This window comes from Hoplias malabaricus, chromosome 4 (genome assembly GCF_029633855.1).
Source record: "Hoplias malabaricus isolate fHopMal1 chromosome 4, fHopMal1.hap1, whole genome shotgun sequence".
Lineage (NCBI taxonomy): Eukaryota > Metazoa > Chordata > Actinopteri > Characiformes > Erythrinidae > Hoplias > Hoplias malabaricus.
Genome location: NC_089803.1, coordinates 46215132 through 46241590, shown reverse-complemented (window position 1 = coordinate 46241590; position 26459 = coordinate 46215132). Strand labels below are relative to the sequence as shown.

At 40.5% G+C, this 26459-nt stretch overlaps 1 protein-coding gene across 1 annotated transcript in view; it reads right to left on the bottom strand.

Annotated features, from left to right (window-relative positions):
* ube2h (ubiquitin-conjugating enzyme E2H (UBC8 homolog, yeast)) overlaps positions 1 to 26459 on the bottom strand; it is a 145355-nt gene that overhangs the window by 48032 nt on the left and 70864 nt on the right. The window contains exons 3-5 of the mRNA XM_066667476.1: positions 21471 to 21545; positions 21237 to 21276; positions 20164 to 20216 (exon numbers count right to left, since the gene is read on the bottom strand). Of these exons, the coding sequence (XP_066523573.1) occupies positions 20164 to 20216; positions 21237 to 21276; positions 21471 to 21545 (168 nt within the window). The remainder of the gene's footprint in view (positions 1 to 20163; positions 20217 to 21236; positions 21277 to 21470; positions 21546 to 26459) is intronic.

Below are 26459 nucleotides of genomic sequence, written 5' to 3'. Positions count from 1 at the left end.
TAGCCCGAAGGAGATACATGGGTCCACTCTCCCATGGGCCCACCACCTGTGGGAGAGGTAGTAATCCGGGTCTGGTGCATTGTGGATCGGGTGGTGGTCGGGGTCGGGGGCCTGGCATTCCGATCCTCGGTTACTGAAACTGGCTTTTGGAACATGGAACGTAACCTCTCTGGTGGGAAAAGAGCCTGAGTTGGTGCGCGAGGTTGAGAGGTACCGACTAGATATAGTTGGGCTCACCTCGACACACAGTATGGGCTCTGGAACCAATCTCCTCGAGAGGGGCTGGATGCTCTTTCACTCTGGAGTTGCCCAGGGTGAGAGGCGTAAGGCAGGTGTGGGCTTACTCATAGCCCCCCGGCTTAGCGCCTGTACGTTGGGGTTTACCCCAGTGGACGAGAGGGTAATTTCCCTGCGCCTTCGGGTTGGGGAAAGGGCTCTGACTGTTGTTTGTGCTTATGCACCGAACAGCAGTTCAGAGTACCATGCCTTCTTGGGGACCCTAGAGTGAGTGCTGGAGAACACTCATTCTGGGGACTCCATTGTTCTGCTGGGGGACTTCAACGCTCACGTGAGTAATGACAGTGAGACCTGGAGGGGCGTGATTGGGAGGAACGGCCCTGCTGATCTGAACCCGAGTGGTGTTCAGTTATTGGATTTCTGTGCTTGTCACAGTTTGTCCATTACGAACACTATATTCGAACATAAGGGTGTCCACAAGTACACCTGTCATCAGGACACCCTAGGCCGCATTTCGATGATCGATTTTATAGTCGTATCATCTGACCTGCGGCCATATGTTCTGGACACTCGGGTGAAGAGAGGCGCTGAGCTGTCAACTGAACACCACCTTGTGGTGTGTTGGATCAGATGGCGGGGGAGGATGCCGGACAGACCTGGCAGGCCCAAACGTGTGCTGAGGGTTTGCTGGGAACGTTTGGCAGAGGAACCTGTCAGAAAGATCTTCAACTCCCACATCCGGCAGAGCTTCGACTGCATCCCGGGGGAGGCTGGTGACATTGAGTCCGAGTGGGCCATGTTCCGGACCTCCATTGTTGAGGCGGCTGAACGGAGTTGTGGCTGCAAGGTTGTCGGTGCCTGTCGGGGTGGCAATCCCCGCACTCGGTGGTGGACACCCCGGGTGAGGGGGGCTGTCAAGCTGAAGAAAGAGTCCTATCGAGCCTGGTTGGCTCAGGGGACTCCGGAGGCAGCCATCAGGTACCGAGGAGCCAAGCGGCTCGCAGCCTCAGCAGTCGCTGAGGCAAAAACTCGGGTGTGGGAGGAGTTTGTGAGAACATGGAAAACTACTTTCTGTCAAAGTTTCAGGCAAACCGTCAGGCGACTCAGGAGGGGAAAGCAGTTTTCCACCAACACTGTATATGGTGGGGGTGGGGAACTGTTGACCTCGACTGGGGACGTCACCAGACGGTGGAAGGAATACTTTGAGGATTTTCTCAATCCCACCAGCACGTCTTCCGCAGAGGAAGCAGAGCTTGGGGACCCCGGGGGGGGGGGGGGGGGGGGGGGGGGATCACACTCCTCAGCCTCCCCGATAAGGTCTATGCGGGGGTACTGGAGAAGAGAGTCCGACCGATAGTTGAACCTCGGATCCAAGGAGGAACAATGCGGATTCCGCCCCGGTCGTGGAACACAGGACCAGCTCTTTACCCTCGCTAGCATCTAGCATTTAGCATTCAGCTAGCATTTGTGGATCTGGAGAAGGCATTCGACCGTGTCCCTCGGGGTATTCTGTGGGGGGTGCTCAGGGAGTATGGGGTACTGGGCTCTTTGTTACGAGCTATCCAGTCCCTGTACAAACAGAGCAGGAGTCTGATTCGTATGGCTGGCAGTAAGTCCGACTGGTTTCCAGTCGGAGTTGGACTCCGTCAGGGCTGCCTGTTGTCACCGGTTCTGTTCACAATTTTTATGGACAGAATTTCTTGGCGTAGCCAAGTGGTGGAGGGTGTCCGGTTTGGTGGTCTCAGGATCCCATGTCTGCTTTTTGCAGATGATGTGGTCTTGTTGGCTTCATCGAGCCAGGACCTCCAGCTCTTGCTGGACCAGTTTGCAGCCGAGTGTGAAGCGGTAGGGATGAGGATCAGTACCTCCAAGTCCGAGTACATGGTACTCAGTCGGAAAAGGGTGGAGTGCTCTCTCCAGGTTGGAAGTGAGATCCTGCCTCAAGTGGAGGAGTTTAAATACCTCGGGGTCTTGTTCACGAGTGAGGGAAAGATGGAGCGTGAGATTGACAGGCGGATCCGTGCAGCGTCAGCAGTAATGCGGGCTCTGTACCGGTCCGTTGTGGTGAAGAAAGAGCTGAGCAGAAAAGCAAAGCTCTCGATTTACCGTTCCATCAACGTCCCAACCCTCACCTATGGTCACGAGCTTTGGGTAGTGACCGAAAGAACGAGATCGCGGGTACAAGCGGCTGAAATGAATTTTCTCCGCAGGATGTCTGGACTCTCCCTTAGAGACAAGGTTAGGAGCTCGGACATCCGGGAGAGACTCAGAGTGGAGCCGCTGCTCCTCCACGTCGAGAGGAGCCAGTTGAGGTGGTTCGGGCATCTGGTTCAGATGCCTCCTGGACGCCTTCCTGGAGAGGTGTTCTGGGCATGTCCAACAGGGAGGAGGCCCCGGGGCAGACCAAGAACACGCTGGAGAGACTATATGTCTCGACTGGCCTGGGAACGCCTCGGTATACCCCCGGAGGAGCTGGCGTTGGTGGCTGGGGAGAGGGAGGTCTGGGGTTCTTTGCTCCGACTGCTTCCCCCGCGACCCGGACCCGGATAAGCGGTGGATAATGGATGGATGGATGTGACCATCTCCAAGACCACCACCATCCACTCCAACCAGAAGCCGTGGATGAATGCAGAGGTGCGTGCGCTACTGAAGGCTAGAGATGTCGCTTTCAAATCAGGCGATAAGGCGGCCCTGAGAACAGCGAGGGCCAAACTCTCCCGAGCTATCAGAGAGGCAAAGAGTGCACATGGCCAGATCATCCACAGCCACTTCCAGAGCAGTAGAGACACTCGGCGCATGTGGCAGGGCATCCAGAGCATCACCAGCTACAAGACTACACCACCTGCTTGTGACGGAGATGCTTCCCTACCAGACGTGCTGAACCATTTCTACGCACGGTTTGAGACACAGAACAATGTAACGGCAAGAATGTCCATCCCTTCTCCCAGCGACCAGGCGCTATCTTTTACGGCAGCCGACGTGAGGAAAACTCTATGCAGAGTCGACCAGCGGAAAGTTGCTGGACCAGACAACATTCCTGGCAGAGTGCTCAGAGAATGTGCAGACCAGCTTGCTGATGTCTTCACTGATATCTTCAACATCTCTCTGAGCAGCGCCGTTGTTCCAACATGCTTCAAGAACACCACCATCATCCCTGTGCCTAAGAATTCTTCTGTGTCCTGCCTCAATGACTATCGTCCCATTGCACTCACACCTGTCATCACAAAGTGTTTCGAGAGGCTCGTCATGAGGCACATCAAAACCCTACTTCCCCCCACACTGGACCATCTACAGTTCGCGTATCGTCTTAACCGTTCAACAGACAATGCCATATCCACCATGCTCCACCTAACATTCAAACAACTGGACAAGAAAGACACACATGCCCGAATGCTGTTCATAGACTTCAGCTCAGCATTCAACACCATCATTTCTCAGCACCTGATCGGGAAGCTGAATATACTGGGCCTTAACACTTCTCTCTGCAACTGGATCCTGGACTTCCTGACTGAGAGACCTCAGTCAGTCCGGATTGGTAGGAACACCTCCAGCACCATCACACTGAACACTGGATCCCCCCAGGGTTGCATGCTCAGTCCACTATTCACACTGCTGACCCATGACTGTGCAGCAATGCACAGCCCAAATCATATCATCAAGTTTGCTGATGACGACTGTGGTGGGTCTCATCAGTAAGAACGAGGAGTCAGCATACAGAGAGGAGGTGCAGCGGCTAACTGACTGGTGTGAAGTCAACAACCTGTCTCTGAACGTGGACAAAACCTAAGAGATGGTTGTAGACTTCAGAAAAACAAGGGGTGAGCACTCGCCGCTGAACATCGACAACTCTGCTGTGGAGATTGTCAAGAATACCAAACACCAGTAACATCAGAAAGAAAGCCCAGCAACGCCTCTACTTCCTGCAAAGGCTGAAGAAGGTTAATCTCCCTCCTCCTATCCTCACCACTCCTATCCTTCACCAGTCATCGAGAGCATCACGACCAGCTGCATTACTGTCTGGTTTGGGAACTGCACTGTGGCAGATCGCAAGTCCCTTATTATTTTATTATTTGTCCCATTATTTTGTAGTGGAGTATGGACCGAATAACAAGATAAAGGATGAAAAATCTAAATGAAGAAATAAGGAAATGAAAAGTTTCGAATTAAATCTTTCTCACTCTGACCAGGACCTTCGTCTGGTCCCGAAGCCAACATTCCACAAACCACAGGGATGCAAAGATCCTGCAGCCCCCCCCACACACACAGAACCTTACGCACACTCATAAGGTCTACATCAAAGGATTGACCAGAACCTGGCTACGACACCCTTCCTCCCTTCAGAAACAAAGATAACAAATCCACTTTATGATGCTCTTAGACCAAAAGGACATCAAACAAGAGTGGGGAGTCATAAGCCGTATATGACAGTGGCTCCTAAGTGTCTCAGTCCTTATCTCGAGCCCACTAAACAGACAGCCCAGATGGTCAAACTGATTGAACCCGACGTGACCTCTCGTTAACCATCCGCACCGGACCAACGGCATGGACCAACAGCGACCCCAAATGGACACTGGCGAAACTACGCCTCGCTTGGGGTCGCCTAAACGAATAACGGAAATGAAAACGAATTATGATTAATGTGTATAAACAATATGTATTAATGTCACTTTCCTCAGATGAACGTCCACCTTCTAATGAAATGATGTGTATTACTGTTGTCAACCATGAAAAGAAGTTCTGTCTCTGATTAGAAAAGTGAATTAACACCAGAATTAATACTTCTAACGTATCATTGTAACTGGGACGTAAAAACAACGTACCCAAGATGAAATCTTATGTAAATGTTTGATATTAATAATCCAGGACACTCAATGTTGTATATTACTAACATGTATAAGGAATTTTAATACGCGTTTCTGTGAATCGCTGATTCAAACTCCCCCTCCTCTCTCTCCCTCGTGAGATTCACGTGAGCCTTGAACTCGCATCCAATCGGAAAAGGACGCCTCCCATTAAGGCGTGACCATGCTGGCTTTGAAAAACAGTTCAGCTCGGCACATAAAAAGAGAGTTGAAAAAAAAAGGAGAGTCGGAGCAGAACAGAAAGAGACAAGAGAACAACACAGTTCGCAACAGGAAAAAGAGAGCGTGCAGTTCATCAAGTTCGCCCGTGCAACTCAGAAGATCGGAAGCTCAACTCAGCTCAACCGCAGTTCAAGAAAATCAGAAGAGAAAAACTTCGAAGCATCAAAGAGATCAGCAGAGAACATCTCTTCAAGCTCCAAACCTCTCCAAAGCGAGACGCTTTCTCCTTCACGCCGACGAAAGAAACAAAGAAGAACCTTAAAGACTTCACCAAAGCTCACAAGAGACGTCTTGAATTAGCTAGAGTATGAAGCCTTACTAATACGTCGAGTGATTTGAATATCTTCTTTTCTTTTAATCGTGTTTATGTTTTATCGCCCAATCTAAGTTTAATCTCACGACTGATCAAAGCAGGTGAACTTATTCGTGGCCAGAGTAAGAAAACACCGCCGAGATATAAGAAAGTCATAGAATAAGTAAGTTTATTGAATCGATTTTCAATTCTGGATCTGCAGTAACCAGCGAAACCTTCGTCCAAAACGTCCATATGGTTGGACCCTCCTACTCAGGACACTGAGCCAGAGGATCCTGACGCCAGCGCCATTATGCTCCGAGTATGCCCGAGGCGACTCGACCAACAAAGAAAGAACTCCACGCTGACCCAGCCTGGAAACTTCCGCGGGAGCGAAACCAAACAAGACGCCATCACTCCCAGGACCTCAGAGAGCCTTTGTACCCAATGAGTGGAGATAATCAACGAAAAGTAAGCTAAACTTACGCACCTCCAGAGCTGAAAATTGAATCAAGTCTCTTGATAAAATTTTGTATTAATTAAACCTCAGTTAGCAATACTTTAGTCACAAGCCAGAGTGCCTAGTGATTCGTTAAAGTCGAATCGGCTTCCCCTGCGTTGATGCCGTGAGATTTCAAGATCACGCTATGTTAAGTAAATATCCTTCTCTTTATTAATAAAACCTTCATTATTTGAAATCAGTGTATACAGTTTGTTCATTAATTTTCCTGAAAATCCTTTAGTACTCACTTAGCTTGACTATTACCCATTCTCAAACTAATTATTAATGTTTTAATTGCTTAAGCTAATTATAAACTTTAATTAATATCATTAAGTCAATATCAGAGATCATAAGAGTTTGGATAAGGTCAACGCTATAAACACAAATATAAATATATATATATTAAAATATATTCACAGAGGTCACGGTGTATGACCAACATACGCTACAATTTTGTATTTTCTTAACCATGTCTTTTGCACTTTAATGTGTATGCACTGTTTTATGTTTGCACTAGTTGCACTTCAATGTTGTGTATGGTTTTATGTAGCACCTTGGTCCTGAAGGAACGCTATTTAGTTTCACTGTGTACTGTAAACGCTGTATACCGCTGAAATGACAATAAACTTCTTGAACTCTTGAACTTGAGGTTAGTGATCTGTAGTGGTGAGCTGAGGCTGATCCAGCCTGGTCAGGGAGTGGAGTGCAGTGCAATAGAGTTCGTTACTGTGATGCAGCAGCAAGCTACTTGTTGAGGAACTATAATTTGGCCGAAGGATTTACTAATTTCATAAACATTGACACCACTTTCCCAGCTCTATTTATATATTTCACAATTTATTACCAGAACTGTTGTATAAAAGCAATAGAACATTTGAGGTCATGTGTTATAATGTAATATATCAAAATGTATGAAAAGGTGGAGGTTACATAATCTCCTTCTAAACAGTAAAACAGAGGTTTTCTTTCTGACTCCTTATTTACAGGTTTTGTCATTGGACCATGGGGTGCGCTTTTTCTGTCTCATAATTTTATAGTCTCATAAGTTGGGCCAAGTACATTGACAGATATTTTCTAAGTAGTTAGTTAGTACATCTACTACTACTACAGTTAGTACATCTAATACTCCATCTGTCTGATGGAGTGGGAACTGGGGTTGGTTGTTCTAGGAGGTTTTCTATAAACTGTAGGGTGGTAGATGGTTTTAAATTAAATTTGTCTCTGTTAAGACCTAGTGTCAAAAATAAATCTAGTGTCAATACAGTAGTGTGTAGGCCCTGTGACATTTTAAGTAATACCAACTGAGACTAGGATTGAAGATTTTAGTGGGTCATCTGCCTTCTCAAAATGGATATTGAAACTTTATCATTGCACACATCTAGTTTTGCAGCGAAATCACTGAATTCTTTTAGAAATTCTGAATAGGGTCTGTAAATGTTACATAATAAAAATGTCCCCTTTTTTGTGACCGGGTTAGTAATAATGGTGGAAAAAAACTTGAACCTGTCATCCCACTGCTTGCACATTATTCACTTAAATTTGTGGATGGGTGGAGCGGAGAGATGCCAATGTTTCAGAGTGTATCCGTGTCTGTGTCTCCTTCTGGCTCTCCCCATTTAGTTAAGCTGTCAGATCTGCCAGAGTCATTAGCCACACTCTGGAAATGTTCACATTCTCTTTTTTACATAAACCCAAACAGAACAAAACTAAATAAATCTCCCTACATTCTTCAGAGTTAATGACAACCTGTCTGGCTGGACACTCATGGATGACTGACTGTCGAGCTCTCCTGCTACCCGCTTCAGACTAGCTGACCACAATCTTGTTACCACCACTTGCCTTGGATTAGCTGCCCACTCTACACTGGAGTTTTTATAGACTCCTAACTATTACTTCTACTATAAATAATAATAATCATCATTATCATCACTTACATTATATAACACTATGATTATATCAGTACACATGAGCATAACAGCAGACCTGTGACAGGCATAGGGTCCTTTAATTGTCAATTATTTGCTGGTAGATTGACCAGAGGAGGTTAGGTCCTCCATTTTGAGCCTTGGTTCTGACCAAGGATTCTTCCTCAGCTCTGAGGGAGTTTTTCCTGGCCACTGTCGCGCCTGGCTTCCTAGCCTGGTGGTTTTACATTTCATGTAAAATCTTTGTCTTTACTGGAATTCTGTGAAGCTGCTTTGTGAGAAAATCAGTTGTGAAAAGTGCTATACAAATAAATTCAATTTGATTTGAATGGCTTGAAGATGGGCATCCAGTCAAGTCTGTATCTGTGCTCTGACTTATTAAAGCTTGGACTCTGGGAAGGATGAGGGTAGGTCTCTTAAAAACTGATAATGTCAGATATGCCTACTTTTTGCTCTAAGATGTGCGCTGTACTGCAGCTCTACAAGCTCCATATGAAGCATTACTGGAGCACTGTCCACTTAATGGGATCTGTGAATATCTGGAAAAGTCAGCAAATTGCTGGTAAAACACCTGCTGTACATTTTCAAATGCAGCAACATACTTATCACTCCTAAATGGGTAAACCTCTTTTATAACATGCTTGCATCTTGCGAAGTGAGTGGTTTTCCTAAGCAACTTGTGCTTTCTACAATCTTAACTTTATGGAGAATGTTTTCAGGCAGGAATAAGTCACAGTGACCAACTGGATTTCTCCCTGCAGCTTTAAATTGAGTGAATTCCATTCCTGTGCGATGTCCACAAAAAAGCCAGCTCCAGGATCATCAAGCTCAGGAACATACAGCCTGCCTTCATTCGTGAATTCCTTGATTGACTGCCTCAGGTCAAATAACCTTTTAGAACACTTCTACCAAGACAAGACTGTACTGTAAAATACAGAAATGCATCACCATATGCTGCATCTATTTCCTCCATAAAGTATATTACTGTCATTGTTGTAAGCCCCTTTATCTGATGTAGGAAATGAATTTCACAACTGACATAACATAACATGATAACATAAAATTTTAAGCATTTACTGCAGTGCTTATTGGTGAATAATGCTGTGCAAAGTAATCACAGGATCTACCACATGCTTTGTTCCCTGCATTCTCTGAATCAGCCCCCATAGACATTTAGTTTTTCTCCCAGTCACTGACTGGGACCATCGGTCATGCCTTTAGCAGCAGCAACTGCAATCAAGAATTTGCGGTAACTTGCAATGAGTCTTTTACAGCACTGTGGAGGAATTTTGGCCCACTCATCTTTGTAGAATTGTTGTAATTCAGCCACATTGGAGTTTAAGCATGAACTGCTTTTTAAGGTAATGCCACAGCATCTCAATAGGATTCAGATCAGGACTTTGACTAGGCCACTCCAAAGTCTTCACTTTGTTTTACTTCAGCCATTCATAGGTGGACTCGCTGGTGTGTTTTGGAACATTGTCCTGATGCAGAACCCAAGTTCGGTGTTACTGTTACACCAGATGTAATTGGACACACACCTTCCAAAAAGTTCAACTTATGTTTCGTCTGTCTACAGAGTATTTTCCCCAAAAGTCTTGGGGATCATCAAGATGTTTTCTGACAAAATTGAGATGAGCCTTAATGTTCTTTTTGCTTTTTGCTTATTATGGTGGAGTCATGAATGCTGAACTTAACTGAGGTAAGTGAGGACTGCGGTTCTTTGGATATTGTTGTGGGGTCTTTTGTGACCTCTTGGATGAGTCGTTGCTGTGGTCTTGGGGTAATTTTGGTCGGCCAGCCACTCCTAGGACGGTTCACCACTGTTCCACTGGAGTAAAAAATGTCAGAAATGGATTAATAACCTTTTCCAGATTGATAGAGGTCAATTACTTTCTTTCTCATTTGTTCCTGAATTTCTTTGGATCTTGGCATTATGTCTAGCTTTTGAGGATGTTTTGGCCTACTTCACTTTGTCAGGCAGGTCCTATTGAAGTGATTTCTTGATTGGGAACAGGAGTGGCAGTAATGAGGTCTGGGTGTGGCTAGAGAAATAGAACTCAGGTGTGAAAACCAGTTATGTGGGGGGGGGGGGGGGGGGCGGAGTCAGAACTCAGACGGAGGGGTCGCCATGTCCCTGGCCATAAGGGACAAAGAGGAACCCAGCGGCTGCAGTGCTCCAGGAAGCCTTGCCGGAACATGCTTCAAGCTATCTCCAGTCCAGGTCACATGGTTTCATTTCTTCATAGCTCAGGAGGTTGGTGCTGAATGCTTTGCTGGGAAAAAAACAATAGCTTTTCTAGAATTCAGGGTAATTATCATAGAGAAATTCCCTGATATGTTGATCTCCCTGTTCCCTTATATTTCGCTGTAATCCATTTCATTATGTGATTGTATAATCAATATTCATTATTTTATATTACAATTAATAAACCAGTTGGGTGATAAAATCAATCTTTGATTATTTGTGTGCAATGTTCTTTTACAGAATTATTACTTCTAGTTCAGATTCAATTTTGGAGCCATGAACCTACAGCGGGTCAATGAGCATAATTCATTAATAATAATTCATTTTATCTAATTCTGCTATATAATATGTAAAGTCATCTAACATGATGATCTAACATGATGATCTAAAATTGGAGAGTTAAAGACACTACACATTATTTAATGGCTCCCAAACATGAAGCTCAACAAAATGAATTAAATAATTATTAATCAAACAACAATTAATTATCATTGAGTCCACTATGTAGTGTTTATGCCGTTGCAATGTGTGCATAATCATTTCCAATACAGTAATCCCTCATTTTTCGCGGGGGATGGGTTCCAAGACCACCCGCGAAAAACTAATTTCCGCAAAGTAGAGGAAAGATATATATTTTTAATGTATTTAAGGAGTATTTGGACTTTTAAAACCCTCCCTGTACTGTCAACCACCCACCCTCTGCATTAAACAGTCATTCTATAATGTTTTCAGCTGGAATTTCATGTGATATCCTACCAGTTTCTTTAATAGAGTAATTCCTAAGCTGTGATTTAGCGTAAGTAAATTTCACTCAGATGTGGACATGAACAATACATGTACTGTACGTAAGAAATACTTGTAAATTATATATTTTGTCACCTACAGGCCTAGTCTAATACATGTAAATAATAATAAAAAATACTTTTCATTGACACACCATAAGAAAATTATATATTTAGGCAATGTAACGGCCTTAAGCCACCTTGAAAAAACCCGCGAAGTAGCGAATCCCGCGAAAGATGAACTGTGAAGTAGCGAGTACACCACTTTCTTGTAATACAACTAACAGCTGACTGTGGAATATTTAATAGCAAGGAATCCTAATATGGTATCACACTGGAATTCACTGAGCTCCTAAGAGTGAACAATTCTTTCACAAATGTTTGTAGAAGCAGTCTGCATGCCTAGGTGCTTGGTTTTATAGATCCATGAAAGTGATTGGAACACTTGATTTTAATTATTTGTATGGGTGAATGAATACTTTTGGCAATACAGTATAGATGGGGGTGAAGCATGAGACTGGAAATTGCTCATGGATGTAGGAAAAAACTGGAAGCCCCAGAGTGCAATGTGTTAACTACATTAAAGCTAGACCTGGTACATTATTCTGAAAGTAAATGCAGAGTTTAGCTCATAGAGTTGACAAATGAGATGACAAATAGATGTAGTAGATGACAAATTTGAAAGGAAAAAGTTGAAGTACGCAGACTTAGTGACAGAACTATGGTAACGCAGGGCAGATACATGTAAGACCAGTGGAGATCAGTGTCAGAGAATTTGCATCCAAGTCTGCCACATCCCTGCCTGTGCAGTTTGGCATCAGAGGGGAAGCTGTGAAGGAGTTAATCACATTTCTGTTTTATGTACATTTACTTGAACAAATAAAAACAGAAACTGTATGAATCTCCAGAGATTTGCACCATTTGCAAAAACAGTATAAGTATTTTGTGAAAAAAGAAAAAACCCCACACATCTGAAAATGTGAGAGATGCTTGTGTTGAGTTACTAACCTTGAGGGGTGTATCATGTGAGCAATAATTACCTTGTCTGTGGCATAGCTGACTTTCTAAAATATTTATCAATCTTTGTGGAAAAAAAAACCTGGCTGTGACAAAGTAGCAGCGCAGTAGTTAGCAGCTCAAGCTATTAGAAAGGTCCTGGGGGATTTTGGGAAATGTAGTTCCTGTAATGAGTTTGCGTGGCATGTTCTGTAGTTATACACAATGCCATTTTAGCTCCATAATTGTAGTTGGGCAGATTAAAATTTTACTAAAGCACATGCCGCAGTAAATTGGGTCTAGTGAAGCCCTACATCTTACACTTGAGTGTTTCCATACACATGAACTATTATAAACTAATTAATAAAATTCTCAGTTTTATATTATTTATTTTCAGAAATTTAAAAAAAAATTGTTCACTCTGTCATTACAAGTGACTAAATATATATTAGTGTATAAATATATGTATGTTTGTGTATACATAGAGTACATATTTTTGGTTTGTTGCTCTGAATACTTTGCTAGAACCCTCTCTAGGACTGTGTATTTTCAAGAACCTGGTGATACAATACATATGATACAGGGATTATGCTTCAGTATATTGTGATACATAGCAATAGTGTAAGCAATGTTATATATATACTGCCATTTTTAAGAGAAGTGCCAAGTGCCAGAAACAATCCACCATAAGCATAAAATCAGTGTGCATAAAGACACACACTTATTTTAATCAGAACAGTGGGATCTACATGTACAACACTGATTTCTATTATCTTAATTTGTTTACTTATTGGAGGATTACAACCGCAATATAAAGTGCAAAAACGCTCATGGTCATATTAAGAAAAGCACATGGCTGTGTGTTCACACTGAGCGTGGAGCTTCAAGATGGCACAGACATGCATTATGGCGGCCTGTGGAGGAACCTTGTCATTTTGTGATAAGTAAGTGAAATATATTTGACTCGTTTTTCTGAAGCATGTTTGGTGCAGATTAGCTTCTACCCAATTCTAGAAATGGAATTTGTGAAGCTAGTGGTAAATGTTGTGTAATTGTGCAGAGGTGCAGAGCTCAGCTGATTGAGAAAACAACAGCTTGTAGTAAAGTTTGGATGCTTTCTGTTGCTTCCAAGCAGTCATCTGAATCTCATGAACAGTCCATGTTTGAGCCACAGGTATTGAGACAACCACTGTCACATCATATTTGTAACAATATAGACAAAAAACTAAAAAATTGTCAGATAGCTGTAAACACTGGTGTGTAGCCAACACGCATGTGTACAAAGTTCAGAGCTCAAAAGAAAACTTCATAAATGTTCACAATGTGTGTTTTACTATATATCAGCACCTTTTGAAAATAGTGTTTTGGGAAATCCATGTTTAGAGTTAATTTAAACAAAAACAGATGAACGTCATACATATCTATCGCTGAGGCCAAAGCTAGCCCACCGGGACACCACGCTCCTCCGATTCGCGTGTCAAACAGGTTTGCCCCGCTCAGCAAAGCACCTGCTGAGGAGCCTGTTAAGAGTGCTCTGGTTATAGGAGACTCTATTGTTCGGCACGTGAAATTAGCTACTCCTTTAGGGGCGCCGGCAGTAACAGTTAGCTGTTTATCGGGAGCCAGAGCGCCGGATATTAGTGGCAACCTTAGACTGTTAGCTAATAGGAGATATTCAAGGGTAGTCATTCATGTAGGGGCCAATAATATTCGTCTGCGGCAGTCTGAGGTAACTAAGGGTAATATTAGAGAGGTGATTAAACTGGCCCAGACGATGTCCGATGCCGTAATCTGCTCTGGCCCCATACCAATGCGGCATGGCGACGAAGCTTACAGCAGACTTTGGGCGTTAAACTGCTGGATGTCCAAGTGGTGTTCCGAAAATCAAGTGGGCTTTATAGACAATTGGTTACGTTTTGAGGGCAAGCCTGGTCTTATAGGTAGGGATGGTATCCACCCCACGCGGGAGGGTGCTGCCTTACTTTCTTGCAGCATAGCACATAGTCTTTTAGTTAGTCAGCAGAGTAGTGTAGATAGCTGCTGACAATCCAGAGCCGGGACCAGGCCGCAGACAGACAGGCTAAACCGACCGTCTGCGAACTGTCTTGAGACGTCACCCAGGTTCAACTGTATTGAGACTGTGTCTTTCCCCCGAACTAAATGTAAAAGTAGAAAAACAAAATCAGCCTGTTTCAGCAACCTAATCAATATTAAATCATACACAACACCTAGCAGCAACACCTCAGAACTAAAATTTGGGTTACTCAACATAAGATCACTAAACTCAAAAGCACTCATCGTAAATGATATTATAAGTGATCATAAATTCAATGTTTTCTGTCTCACGGAAACGTGGGTTAAACCAAATGAATATTTAGCACTAAATGAAGCCACCCCCCTAGGCTATAATTATGCACATAGCCCAAGAATATCAGGCAAAGGAGGTGGAGTATGTGTAATTTACCAAAATACCCTAGAAATTAGTCTTAAACAATGTGACACCTTCTCTTCTTTTGAGGTTCTCTCCACTATTATTACAAATCCGGTCACAAAAAAGGACGCATTTTTATTATGCAACATTTACAGACCACCAGGGCCTTACTTAGAATTTCTGAAAGAATTCAGCGAATTTGCTACAAACCTAGCGGTGTGCAATCATAAAGTTATAATTGTAGGAGATTTCAATATCCATTTTGAGAAGGAAAGTGACCCACTAAAAAAGGCATTTACCTCAATCTTAGACTCTATTGGTATTACTCAAAATGTAACAGGGCCTACACACTACTGCAGCCACACTTTAGACTTAGTTCTGACACTAGGTCTTAACATTGACAAAATTAATATCTTACCGCAATCCTCAGCAATCTCCGATCATTACTTAATTTCATATGAGCTACGTTTTAGCCATAATATATGTAAGAACCCTCACTATTCTACAAGGCGTATAATAAAACCATCTACCGCCCTACAATTTATAGAAAACCTACCAGAACTATCGACCCCAGTTCCAACTCCATCAGACCCAATGGACCTAGATGTACTAACTGATTACCTAGAAAATACCTGTCGATCTACTTTAGAAAAGGTAGCACATAAAAGTATAAGACAAAAAAAGCTCGCACCATGGTATAACGATAAGACCCGTACTTTAAAACAAACATTACGAAAACTAGAGCGGAAATGGCGATCAACCAAGCTTGAAGTGTTCCATTCTGCCTGGAAGGACAGCCTTATAGAGTATAAAAATGCCCTCACTAAAGCTCGCTCAGCATATCTGGCCTCGCTGATCTCCCATAATAAAAATAATCCGAGAGCACTGTTTAGTGTGTTTTCTAGAATTACAAAAAATCAAGCAGGTTCCGAACAACTAATTCCAGCAACTCTCACCAGTAAAGATTTTATGGACTTTTTTAATAATAAAATTGAGAATATTAGACAACAAACTCTAGCCACAGGATCAAATCCATCCTGGCTGCCACCTGATGTGAATGAAATAAAACATAATATAACTGTAAAAGAAAGACTTGAAACCTTTTACCCACTCCCACAGTTAGAACTAGAGAAGATTATCACCTCCGCAAACTGTACAACTTGCACACTTGATGCAATTCCCACAAAGTTGCTCAAAGTAGTATTACCAGCTATTATTGATCCTCTTTTAACTATAGTAAACTCATCGCTTAGTCTGGGCCATGTACCCAAAGCTTTTAAACTAGCAGTTATTAAACCTATGATCAAGAAACCAAATCTTGATGCTAGTACACTGTCTAATTACAGGCCTATTTCTAATTTGCCATTTCTGTCTAAGATCTTAGAAAAAGCTGTGGCCCAACAACTTAGTTCATATCTACATAAGAATCATATATATGAAAAATTCCAATCTGGATTCAGGCAACATCATAGTACAGAGACAGCTCTAGTCAAGATAACAAATGATCTTCTTCTTGCCTCTGATCAAGGCCACGTATCCCTGTTGGTGCTTCTTGACCTAAGCGCAGCCTTCGATACAATAGACCACAATATTCTCATAGAAAGGTTAGAAAACATGGTTGGAATCACAGGGACAGCCCTATTATGGTTCAAATCTTACTTAACGGAACGTTATCAATTCGTAAAAGTAAACAATCTAAATTCAAATTATTCTAAAGTAAGATTTGGAATTCCACAAGGCTCTATTTTAGGACCATTATTATTTACATTATACATGTTACCGCTAGGCACAGTTATAAGAAACCATGACATTAACTTTCACTGTTACGCAGACGACACACAATTGTATATTTCAGCCAAGCCCGATGACAAACACAGATTAAAGAAAATAGAGGACTGTGTAAAAGACGTGAAAGGCTGGATGTTGCGTAACTTCCTCCTTCTAAACAGCAACAAAACAGAGGTCCTACTTTTGGGTCCAAAAGTAACAAGAAATAAATTATCAGACTTAATTTTAAATCTAGCTAACTTTCCAGTTAAACCTGGTTCAGCAGCAAAAAATCTTGGTGTCATAATTGACCCGGATTTATCATTTGATCAACACATAGGTAGTATCACTAGGACAGCTTTTTTACATCTTCGCAATATTGCTAAGATTAGAAATGCCTTATCCCTCCAGGACGCAGAAACATTAGTACATGCCTTTATTACTTCAAGGCTTGACTACTGTAACGCACTACTGTCAGGATGCACCAGCAGCAATCTAAGAAAACTTCAACTAGTTCAAAATGCTGCAGCTAGGGTCCTCACTAAAACTAGAAAATTTGAACATATCAGCCCAGTTTTATCATCACTTCATTGGCTGCCTGTTAAATTCCGCATTGACTACAAAATTTTGTTATTAACATATAAAGCTCTACATGGGCTTGCTCCTGAATATCTTCAAGATACAATTTCCTATTATGAGCCTCCACGTTCACTCAGATCACAGAATACTGGATTTTTAAATGTTCCCAGAATTCAGAAGGCCTCAGCTGGGGGAAGAGCCTTTTCTTATAAAGCCCCCCAACTCTGGAATGATCTTCCAGAAAATGTTCGGGACTCAGACACAGTCGCAATCTTCAAATGTAGGCTAAAAACTCATTTGTTTAGTTTATCATTTGGTAGCTAATGCTCCCCCATAGATAAAGGCGGCAGATCCGGGGGGTCCATGGACACAGGGAATTATAGTATACTGAGACGCTGGTGCTGTCGTCCCGCCGCTTCTCGCGATCACTCAGGTTTGTTGACGGTGGAGCGGAGGGATGCCAGTGTTTCAGGATGCTCCCGTGTCTGTGTGTCCTCCTGGTTCTCTCCTTTTAGTTAATGCTGTCATAGTCAGATCTGCCGGAGTCATTAGCCACACTCTGGAAATTTTCATATTTTCTACTTTACAAACACAAAACAGTTCAAAACTAATTCCATCCCTTTACATCTTTTCGAGTAAACAACTGCCCACCTGTCTGTCTGGACACTGATGGATGACTGTCGAGATCCTCCTTCACGCTTCAGACCAGCTGCCCACGCTCCAGCAACCACCAAGTGCCTTGAAGCTGTCCCTACACTGAAGTTCTCATGGACTACTAACTATCATCACCAGTAGATTGACCAAAGGAGGATGGGTCACCCCTTGTGAGCCTTGGTTCCTCCCAAGGTTTCTTCCTCAGCTGGGGGAGTTTTTCCTTGCCACTGTCGCCCCTGGCTTGCTCACTTGAGGGTTTTACATTAGTCTTTACATTTCATGTCAAATCTTGTCTTACTGGAATTCTGTGAAGCTGCTTTGTGACAACATCAGTTGTGAAAAGCGCTATATAAATAAATTTGATTTGATTTGATTTGATCTATCATCATTGTTGCTGGATCTGTGCTGAATGTGTAGCCATTTGGGAACAAACTTTTAGGTTAGGTAGGTGAAATTTGTAAACATGTCAAGGCATGGCAGATTACCTCAGGCATGGCTAAAAGACCTCAAACTCCAGAGGTTTAAAAGAAAATTTTACAGAGCTGAAATATGGGCTCCGTATGGATCCTGCTTAAAAAGGTTTATATTTTGCTGTAGGATGTAAACCAGTTTAATTTCTTTAACTCATAATTATTAAGCAATCTGAAGAAAGGAATTACAACTTAAAATGTAATCTGAAATTTTTCCTGTATGGAGTTTGTATTACAGTCTTTGTTTGTGGACCCCAAAATAAACCCAAACATCAGCTTTGTATACCGTGAAGAGTCGTTCTAGGTTTTTTGAATTCAGCCAAATTGGGACAATGCTGTCAGATAGGTTTGCTAGGGCTAATGTGTGCTTTCAGGTTACTTGTTTACAATGCCTAATGCTTGCAGTCGGGAGTTTAAACACAACGCAAAATGAACCACAATCTGCTACAAATCTTCACATGTAAAACATTGATTAAATCAATGCAATATTGCAAAACAATTTTGAGACATTGTGTATCAATTTTTTCTTATATTCCTATCACTTTCGCCTTGTTTTTCAAATGCTTATGACCTTCACCAGAGCGCCAAGAAATAATTATTATTTGAGTGTTGGATCGTCCTCAGCACTACAGTGATACTGACATGGGGTTGGTGTGTTAGGCTGGTATGGGTGTATCAGAAAGCAGTGCTGCTAGGATTCATTGTAGAAACATATAATTGCCACACTAGATTTTGAATTTTGCCTCGCCTAGTGAAATGTGAACCAGGTCAGAAATCAGCAATGTAAACAGTCGTCCATTTTGGTGCAGCAGATTCACACCTGAAGAGCAGTAGCAATAGCAGCAAAATATGGCTATGTTCACACAGCAGGTAAAATTGGCCCAAATCTGATTTCATATACAAATCTGTATTTTTTTTTTTTTAATCTGCTGTCCACATTGTCTATATGTAACCTATATCTGACATCAGTCTGAACAGATCACACATCAGAAAAAGCAGATGGAAGTGTCAGTCTGTTTCACACAAGGCACTTTCTTATTTTATATCATCAAAAAATCTCCCCCTAATCTTTATTCAAAATTATATATATGTTAAAAACAGTGTTTTTAAGAAAAATGTTTCTTTCGCCCTAAGCACAAATTTCCCAGGTCTCACATAGTCTCCAAATAGAAGTAGATGAGCACTGACATAATGAGTTTAAAATTTGCATGATCCACACTTATGCAGCTTTATACCAACATGAATAGTATAAAATGGAGCCAGGAGCCTGGATTAAAACATATCAAAAGATTTCTTTCCCAATATTTCATACAAAATGAAAATGCTTGGACCATTCCATGTCCTTAAAACCTCAAATTAAAAGTAAAATGCCTAAAACCTATTAAAGGTGCGCTGTGGTGCTGAAGTGGAAGTGTAATGGTGCATGGGACTGGTAATTTCTTTTTTTTTTTTTTTTTTTTTTTTTTAATGGAATGTTATGATTTGTCATTAAGTGCTGTCTTTTATTTTCTTCTCTTTAATTTGATGATACTTTTCAATAAAGTTTTGTGGGAAAATAAAATGCATTGCCCCATGTTCATTCTCAACGGCTGGAGTATTGTAAAAGCCACATGAATTCTGATCTGGCCATTCAGACAGAGTTACACTACTACAGATCGGACATCGGACAAACAACTTATCTGTGTCACTTATGACTCTCACTGCCTGTGAGATGTTCTCAGAGAACAGCTTTTTTTTTCTAGCTTTTTTTGTTAGCTCTATTTTTACTTTTGCTTGTGTTGCATTTTATAATCTAAAAAAATAGTTGTTTAATATCTAATGTTTTGAAACTGCAACAATAACTGCACTCAGTTGCCACAAAGCAGAGACAAATCATAGGTCACGCAGTTGGAGCAGCAGCACTACTGAATTTGATGTGGAACTTTGCATGTGGAATTTATTCATGCAAATATTGCCAAACATGCAAAATTCACCTGTCTCATCTCATTTAAATGACCAGACTTTCCTTCACTTCAATGTGCAAACAAAAACCTTGGCTTTATACAGAAAATTGCTTCAGTTTTGATCAATGTTTTTATTCAAGGGCTGCCATTTTATGTCCAGTTTATTCCTTCATTTGCAAAAATAAATAAATAAATAAATAAAATAAAAATAGTAAACTCCTATTAAACATACAAGTTCTAAATGCATACATACCATAAAGAGCAGTCCATGTCTGATTTATCACATCTAAACACACGGTCCCAGATCTGTAGTGGAGACAGAATTTACATTTTGTTTCATACCTAAACAGCTGTAGCCATAAAAAGCATAAGCATATTAGTTAAATAAATTATACCATTTGACACGTCAATATACAGTGTACAATGACTACACCCCTGTGCAATAACACTAAAAATGTTAAATAACTGAATACAATATTAAAATTAATATATAGCAGCAAGCAGTGATTTATGGGCTCCTCGCAAAGAGAGGAGAGCGAGAGAGAAATGGGATTGTGTGTCTGCAAAGCCACATTGTTTTAGCAATGGAGCAGTTAACGAAGGGATAAATTCTAAATGACTTTTGACAGTGAAACCTATTATTTATAATCTTGCCTGATACATAAGCACTGTAAAAGATACGTTTTACTGCAATTTATACAATGTCCCAATTTGTTGTTTGTCTTGTAAATTAATTTTGTTGTTACATGCTTGGACCAATTTTGCTACAATATGGAAGAGACAATGTTAATATGAGGCTGTTCATCAGGTGTAGTGGAGATTTGTAGAGATTTTATTGTGTTTTGAAAAATATTTGCCCATTTTTTAAATTGATGCCAGCAACAAGTTCCAAAAAAAGTTGAGGCAGGGTCATGTTTACCACTGTGTTGAATTAACTCTTCTGTTAACAACACTGAGAACTGAGGAGACCAGTTTCTGTAATTTTGAAAGTGAAATTTTTTCAGAGGTTTTGCTTGTTACAGGATTTCAGCTGCTCAACAGCTCAGGGTCTCCTTTATGTTTTTCATTTCAAATTGCAACAGTTGTTTTCACTGGGTGACAGATCTAGACTTATTTAATTCACAAACTCTCTTAATAGGTAGCCATGCTGCTGTAATCCATGCATAATGGTAATTAGACTTGTCCTACTGAATTTTTACTTTACTTACTGAAATTAATTCATTTTGTTCCCCATCTCGACATTTTAAAATGTGTTGCTAGCATCAAATTCAAAACACAAATATTAAAAAGAAACCAAAAACAAAATATTATAAATATCCGACTTACGCTTCATCAATGTTTGGATGAAAGATCTTATTCATGAATCCTGCAGAGACAACCAAAGGAGCAACCAATAAATAATAAGAATTTTGAATTTTGGAATTTGGTCCATGCATTGTAAGGCTCTCTATGAGCAGTTATTTTCTTGCGCATCATGATTTGTACAGTGACTGCAAAGCAAAAATTACAATAATAATATATGGGAAATAGTAGCTTCCTATGGTGCTGGTGATACTTTACCTATAGATGGAGATTTGAAGGGATATTTGTCTGGAAGATCTACTCTCACCTTCCACACCCCCCCCTCATACGGTGCTGTAATGGGAAATGAAAAAAATTGCAAAATTAATTAATGCTGGCCTGAAGAATATGCATTCATTTATTATGCTGAAATTCTATTTGCTATTTAGTGTTTAGAAACCTTCATGTTTCATTAATGCAATATAACACAATATACATCTAACACACCATGAAAGTTTCCAATTCTCAAAGTTTAACGCTTATTAATCAAATTTTTAAACAAAATATTATAGACAAGACTTTTTCAAACCCTGGGTCATGATCCATACAATCCAAATAAAGTATCATAGAAAAATTATCCAAATTAAATAACTTCATTTTAACAGGCACATAAACACAAGATAAACATGTACATGAATTCTTTCTTGTTCAAGCTTTATGTTATGCTGCAGACCAGTCTTAGTTCAGCTACTGCTGTTGTAGTCTCAACCACAGACTCTCTACCCCCAAGTTGACAGAGAGTCTGACACTTTTAGTGCACACACTTGGCCTCACTGTCAGGATTCTGCCAGCAGCATACTGATGGGGTCTCTGTACATCCGTGTATACACCCATTCATTTGGTTTGAAGTGAATCACTTCCTTCTACACCTCATGCCAAAATAGCAAACGTGTGATTGATCGTTTGACATGTCAGTCAAATTTCTTTTCCTGCAGTAGTAGTTGGTTCTTGGCCACGTTAAGTGGTGAAAGGCTAACTTTAAGGGTGAATCCCATTTTTTTATTTTTCCAAGTTTCATCCTCAAAACAGAGTTACACAATATAGTGTTAAAACCTTCCCCTATGCAACGAGATGACCCTTCAAGAGCTGGATACCCCATCAGAACACAAATTAAAAAGAGCAGTGATTAATTCACAGGCTAATAGCTGTGCTCTTGAGGTAGCTGTGCACATGTCTGCAGTGATAGAATCACTGCTGGACATTAAATGTCAATAATGTCAGGTAAATTTATGGTGTCATAAGCCTTCAGCAAACAGTGTTCAACAATCATATTGTCACCCACTCCTAACCCTTCTGTAATATGAAACTGAATTTAGCTTCTGATTTTGCAGCTTTTTTCCCCCCAGTTCCACCCCAATGCTGCAGTATTGTCAGATGCTAGAATGTAATTAATCCAATATTTAAGGTGGAACTGAAAATTTACTAACAACTGAGACATGTACCCACTTGTAGTGAAGATTTGTTTGTTACAAAGAAAAGGGTCATAATAAATTAAGGGGTGGTTTCCCCAACAGGGATTAATCTTAGTCCTGGACTACAAAGCATACTGAAATTGGAATTTTTCAATGAAATTTGGAGGATGTTTTCCAGCGCTAAGCGTATTTGCTGTCTCTGAAAAAAAGAAATATATATATGATATTATGAGTTGTTTTAAAATTTTACAGTGTAGTAAATGTCCAGAAGATTGTATAGCCTGGCTTGTGATATAATTTAGTGGACAAAATGTATGTCATTTGGGATAAAAAAAAAAATTGCTGAAAAGCCCTGTTTTAGACAATACTTGATAGACAAATTATTAGTCTATTCATGCCATGCCCAAATTCTTTTTTTTGGTCAAAGACTAAAGTATGATAAGTCAATGAAAGGTATTACAATGGCAATGTATACATTTAAAAGGAATTTTTATTTATTTTATTAGTAGTGAGTGTTTTGGGTGTTTTTGAGTTTTGAGTATTGATTGACAGATTTTATATAAAGAGACATATTACATGTACTGGGACAAAAATACACATGCTTTTGAAGGCTGTTAATTGCTAGAAAACTAGGGCTGTTGCTGCTAAAGAATTTCCCATGCAGTGTTTCAACAGGTCTCAATGCAATATTAAATGGGTCAATATGGAATATGCCCCCAATTATGTAATTTATACTGACACTACTGTAGTGTCAAACCCCACAGTTAGATGTCTTTACCTTTTCAATTTCAGACAAGGAGCCCATCATGTTGGGCGATATTACATTTAATATAGTGGTATTAGCTATTATTATTTACTATTAAATATGTATTATGCTTATTGATCTGCTAAAGGGTTGGCTCTGAAATTAAATCTGACCAGAAAGAAAGAATTCTGTACAAGAATAGCGCACACACAAATAACCAAGAATTGGTTTTATCAACACAACTGGTTTATTAAATATAATATCAAATATTGAATATTGGTTATACTTTCTTATAATTAAACTGACTACAGTGATACATGAGGGAGGAGCAAGATTAATACATGAGTATTTCTCTATGATAACTACCATAAATTCTAATAGGTTATCCCAGAAGAACACTCAACACCAACCTTTGGCATGAATGAATCTTACTTTCCCTAGAGATGAGTGGAGATGATGCGAGCAGAGGACCCCACCAACGCTGGGGCTTTCTGGAGCTTCTCGTAGAAATGGGCCTTGTTGCAATGCAGCAACAGCCACCCGCAATCCCTCTTCTTCCAATGGGCTTTTCAGAAATACAGCCTTAGACACAGGTGGCCACTCTTTCTTAGCAGGTGGCATTCTCCATCAATTCCTTGGCTGAGCCACGTTCATGCAAGTCTGTCCGGGGTCACAGACCGGGGCATTCAGTTCTTTCTTTCACTCCTCTGTTGTTTTTTTCACAGCACAGCATTGCTTGAAACTGACTGTTCATTGCTTAGAACATCTGTTCTTCTCCTTTTTGGAGGGGGAAAAAAAAAAAAAAAAAAAAAAAAAAAAAAAATAATAATAATAAAATAAAAAAACACCACAACCTGACTCTGACTTCATTGCTTGAAACTGATTTGTTCTTCTCCTTGCTGTTCCTCTCATTTATCTTCCTTTTCAGCACTACATTCTTTTCTACTCTGGGTTCTCTGAGTAACTGAATGCGTCTTCCTTCTGTGAAAAAAAAACCTGACTAAAATCCTTCAGCCACCAATGACCAATGCCTTGGAGGCCTGATTGGCCTGGCGGAGGGAAATTCCTTCTTTGTTCTAATTCTGATTGGGTGTTTTCAGAGGTCCTTTTAGACTAGAACCTCCCTGAAATGGTGACATCATAAATAAGTTACGACCTTTGTCATGACAAAAAGCTGAATCAATCCTGGAATCTTCCTGTTGAATAAATATCCAAAATCTCTGAATAATGCTTTTGCAATTATTACCAAATAATGATTATTATATAGTCTTCCTATATGTGTTTCTCACATGAGCATAATTATTTCACAATAGCCTAAAACAAGCTGGTTACATTAGAAAGAGTTTAATTAAGATGCAAAATAAAGATTATATGTTAATACAAAGAAATATTCTCAGCATTTCATTGGTGCAGACCATGTTGTATGTAAGCATGAAGTGTCATTTTTATGATTCCTGATCCAGACATTCAGGCACCAATTTGGGGGTTGAAACTGAAGCTTGTGCACCCTGGAAGTGTTATCTGAAATTCTGTTCTGGGCTTGGGGACAAAAGAGTGAGCAAAAAAGGCTACTGAATATTAGTCACAAAAGTTAAATTTTTTATAAGAAAAATTTAATTACATTCATCATACTTGATGGTCTTTTTCAAGCCAATGGGGAACTGGTACAGTTTCAATTTGCACATCTTACTTTGAACTTATTTTTAACATTAATTAAACACACAAAGTGTAAAACCAGAAAGACCATGCAAAAAAAAAAGGAAAAATGTATACATTGCAGTGGTGATGGCTGTTTGCCATTCCTTGCGGTTGGTTGGTGAACAGCGCGGTATTACGGTATTTCAGGCATTATGAAAACCCTAAAAAGAACATAAATTTATGATGATACTGTATTCTTATATCTATTTTACTGTAGAATGACCTGTACATTTGTGCTGTAATTTTAATATTTCTTGAATCGAATGCAGCATAACAGGTTAAAAGAATGTGGTTTGACATTAAAATGGGGACAAATTGATAGAATAGCTGCTATTCACCCATTGGGTGCAATCATTGGTGAAACCTCAATCTCAAGAATACTCTCCGAAACTTGGGATAGTGGCCTTCAATCAGAGGCACCAAAACGTGCTGCCTTCCATTTCTGGTTCAATTACCAGTGTGTTTAATGTGTATGTGATGTACCCTGTAAGACCATGGACTCCAATTACATCATTCAAGTGAACATATTCCAGCTTATTTTATTTAGGGCTATACAGCTGCTCTAAGTGAGATACATTCGAGTTTACAGAAAATATCACAGGTCATTGCAAGATGTGAAAAAAACAACTCAAAACATGTGAACAGGGAACAGGCAAAATGAGTCACTGATATGCACCGTGCATTGATATCCTCTTTACTTGGTGCTTTGTTTAGAACTAATGGTGGAGGAGGAACACAGGTGGGGGAACACAGTGCTTCATGACTAGATTTTTTAAAACACAACAGGCTAGAATTATTATACCCAAATATCTTTTTACTGTCATGAGAAGAGAGAGAAAGCTTAGCATTCCATTTACAGACACTGGGGCTTTGAAAATGCATTACACTGGTTCCAAGCACACAAAGAGACTGGAAAACTATCAAATGGTAAGAAAACATGCTCAAAATTTTATAGTGTTTTTTTATTAGAATCTTGAATTTCCCCTCTAAATATGCTAAAAAGGCATTGTCTAATTCATTCTGCAAATTTGCGGAACTTTTAAGAATAATCTAAACAATCGATAAAACCTTCACACCTAATGCGGTTTGTGTGTTGACACTGCCATAATACAAACAATACTTCCTCAATGTGCAGTTCTTGCACCAAATCAATAGGCAAAGTTTCTTTGCTCATACAAAGAGTCAGTTTCAAAATTAGTGTTACAGTTTTCTTACAGCGTTCATTCGAATATGACATTGTCATATGTAATAATCCACTGACCAATTCACTTACAATGCTGTGTGGCGCGTTAGTTTCCCCACTTTCTAAACATCTAATCAGGTATTGATGCACTTCATCATATAAATCAGAAG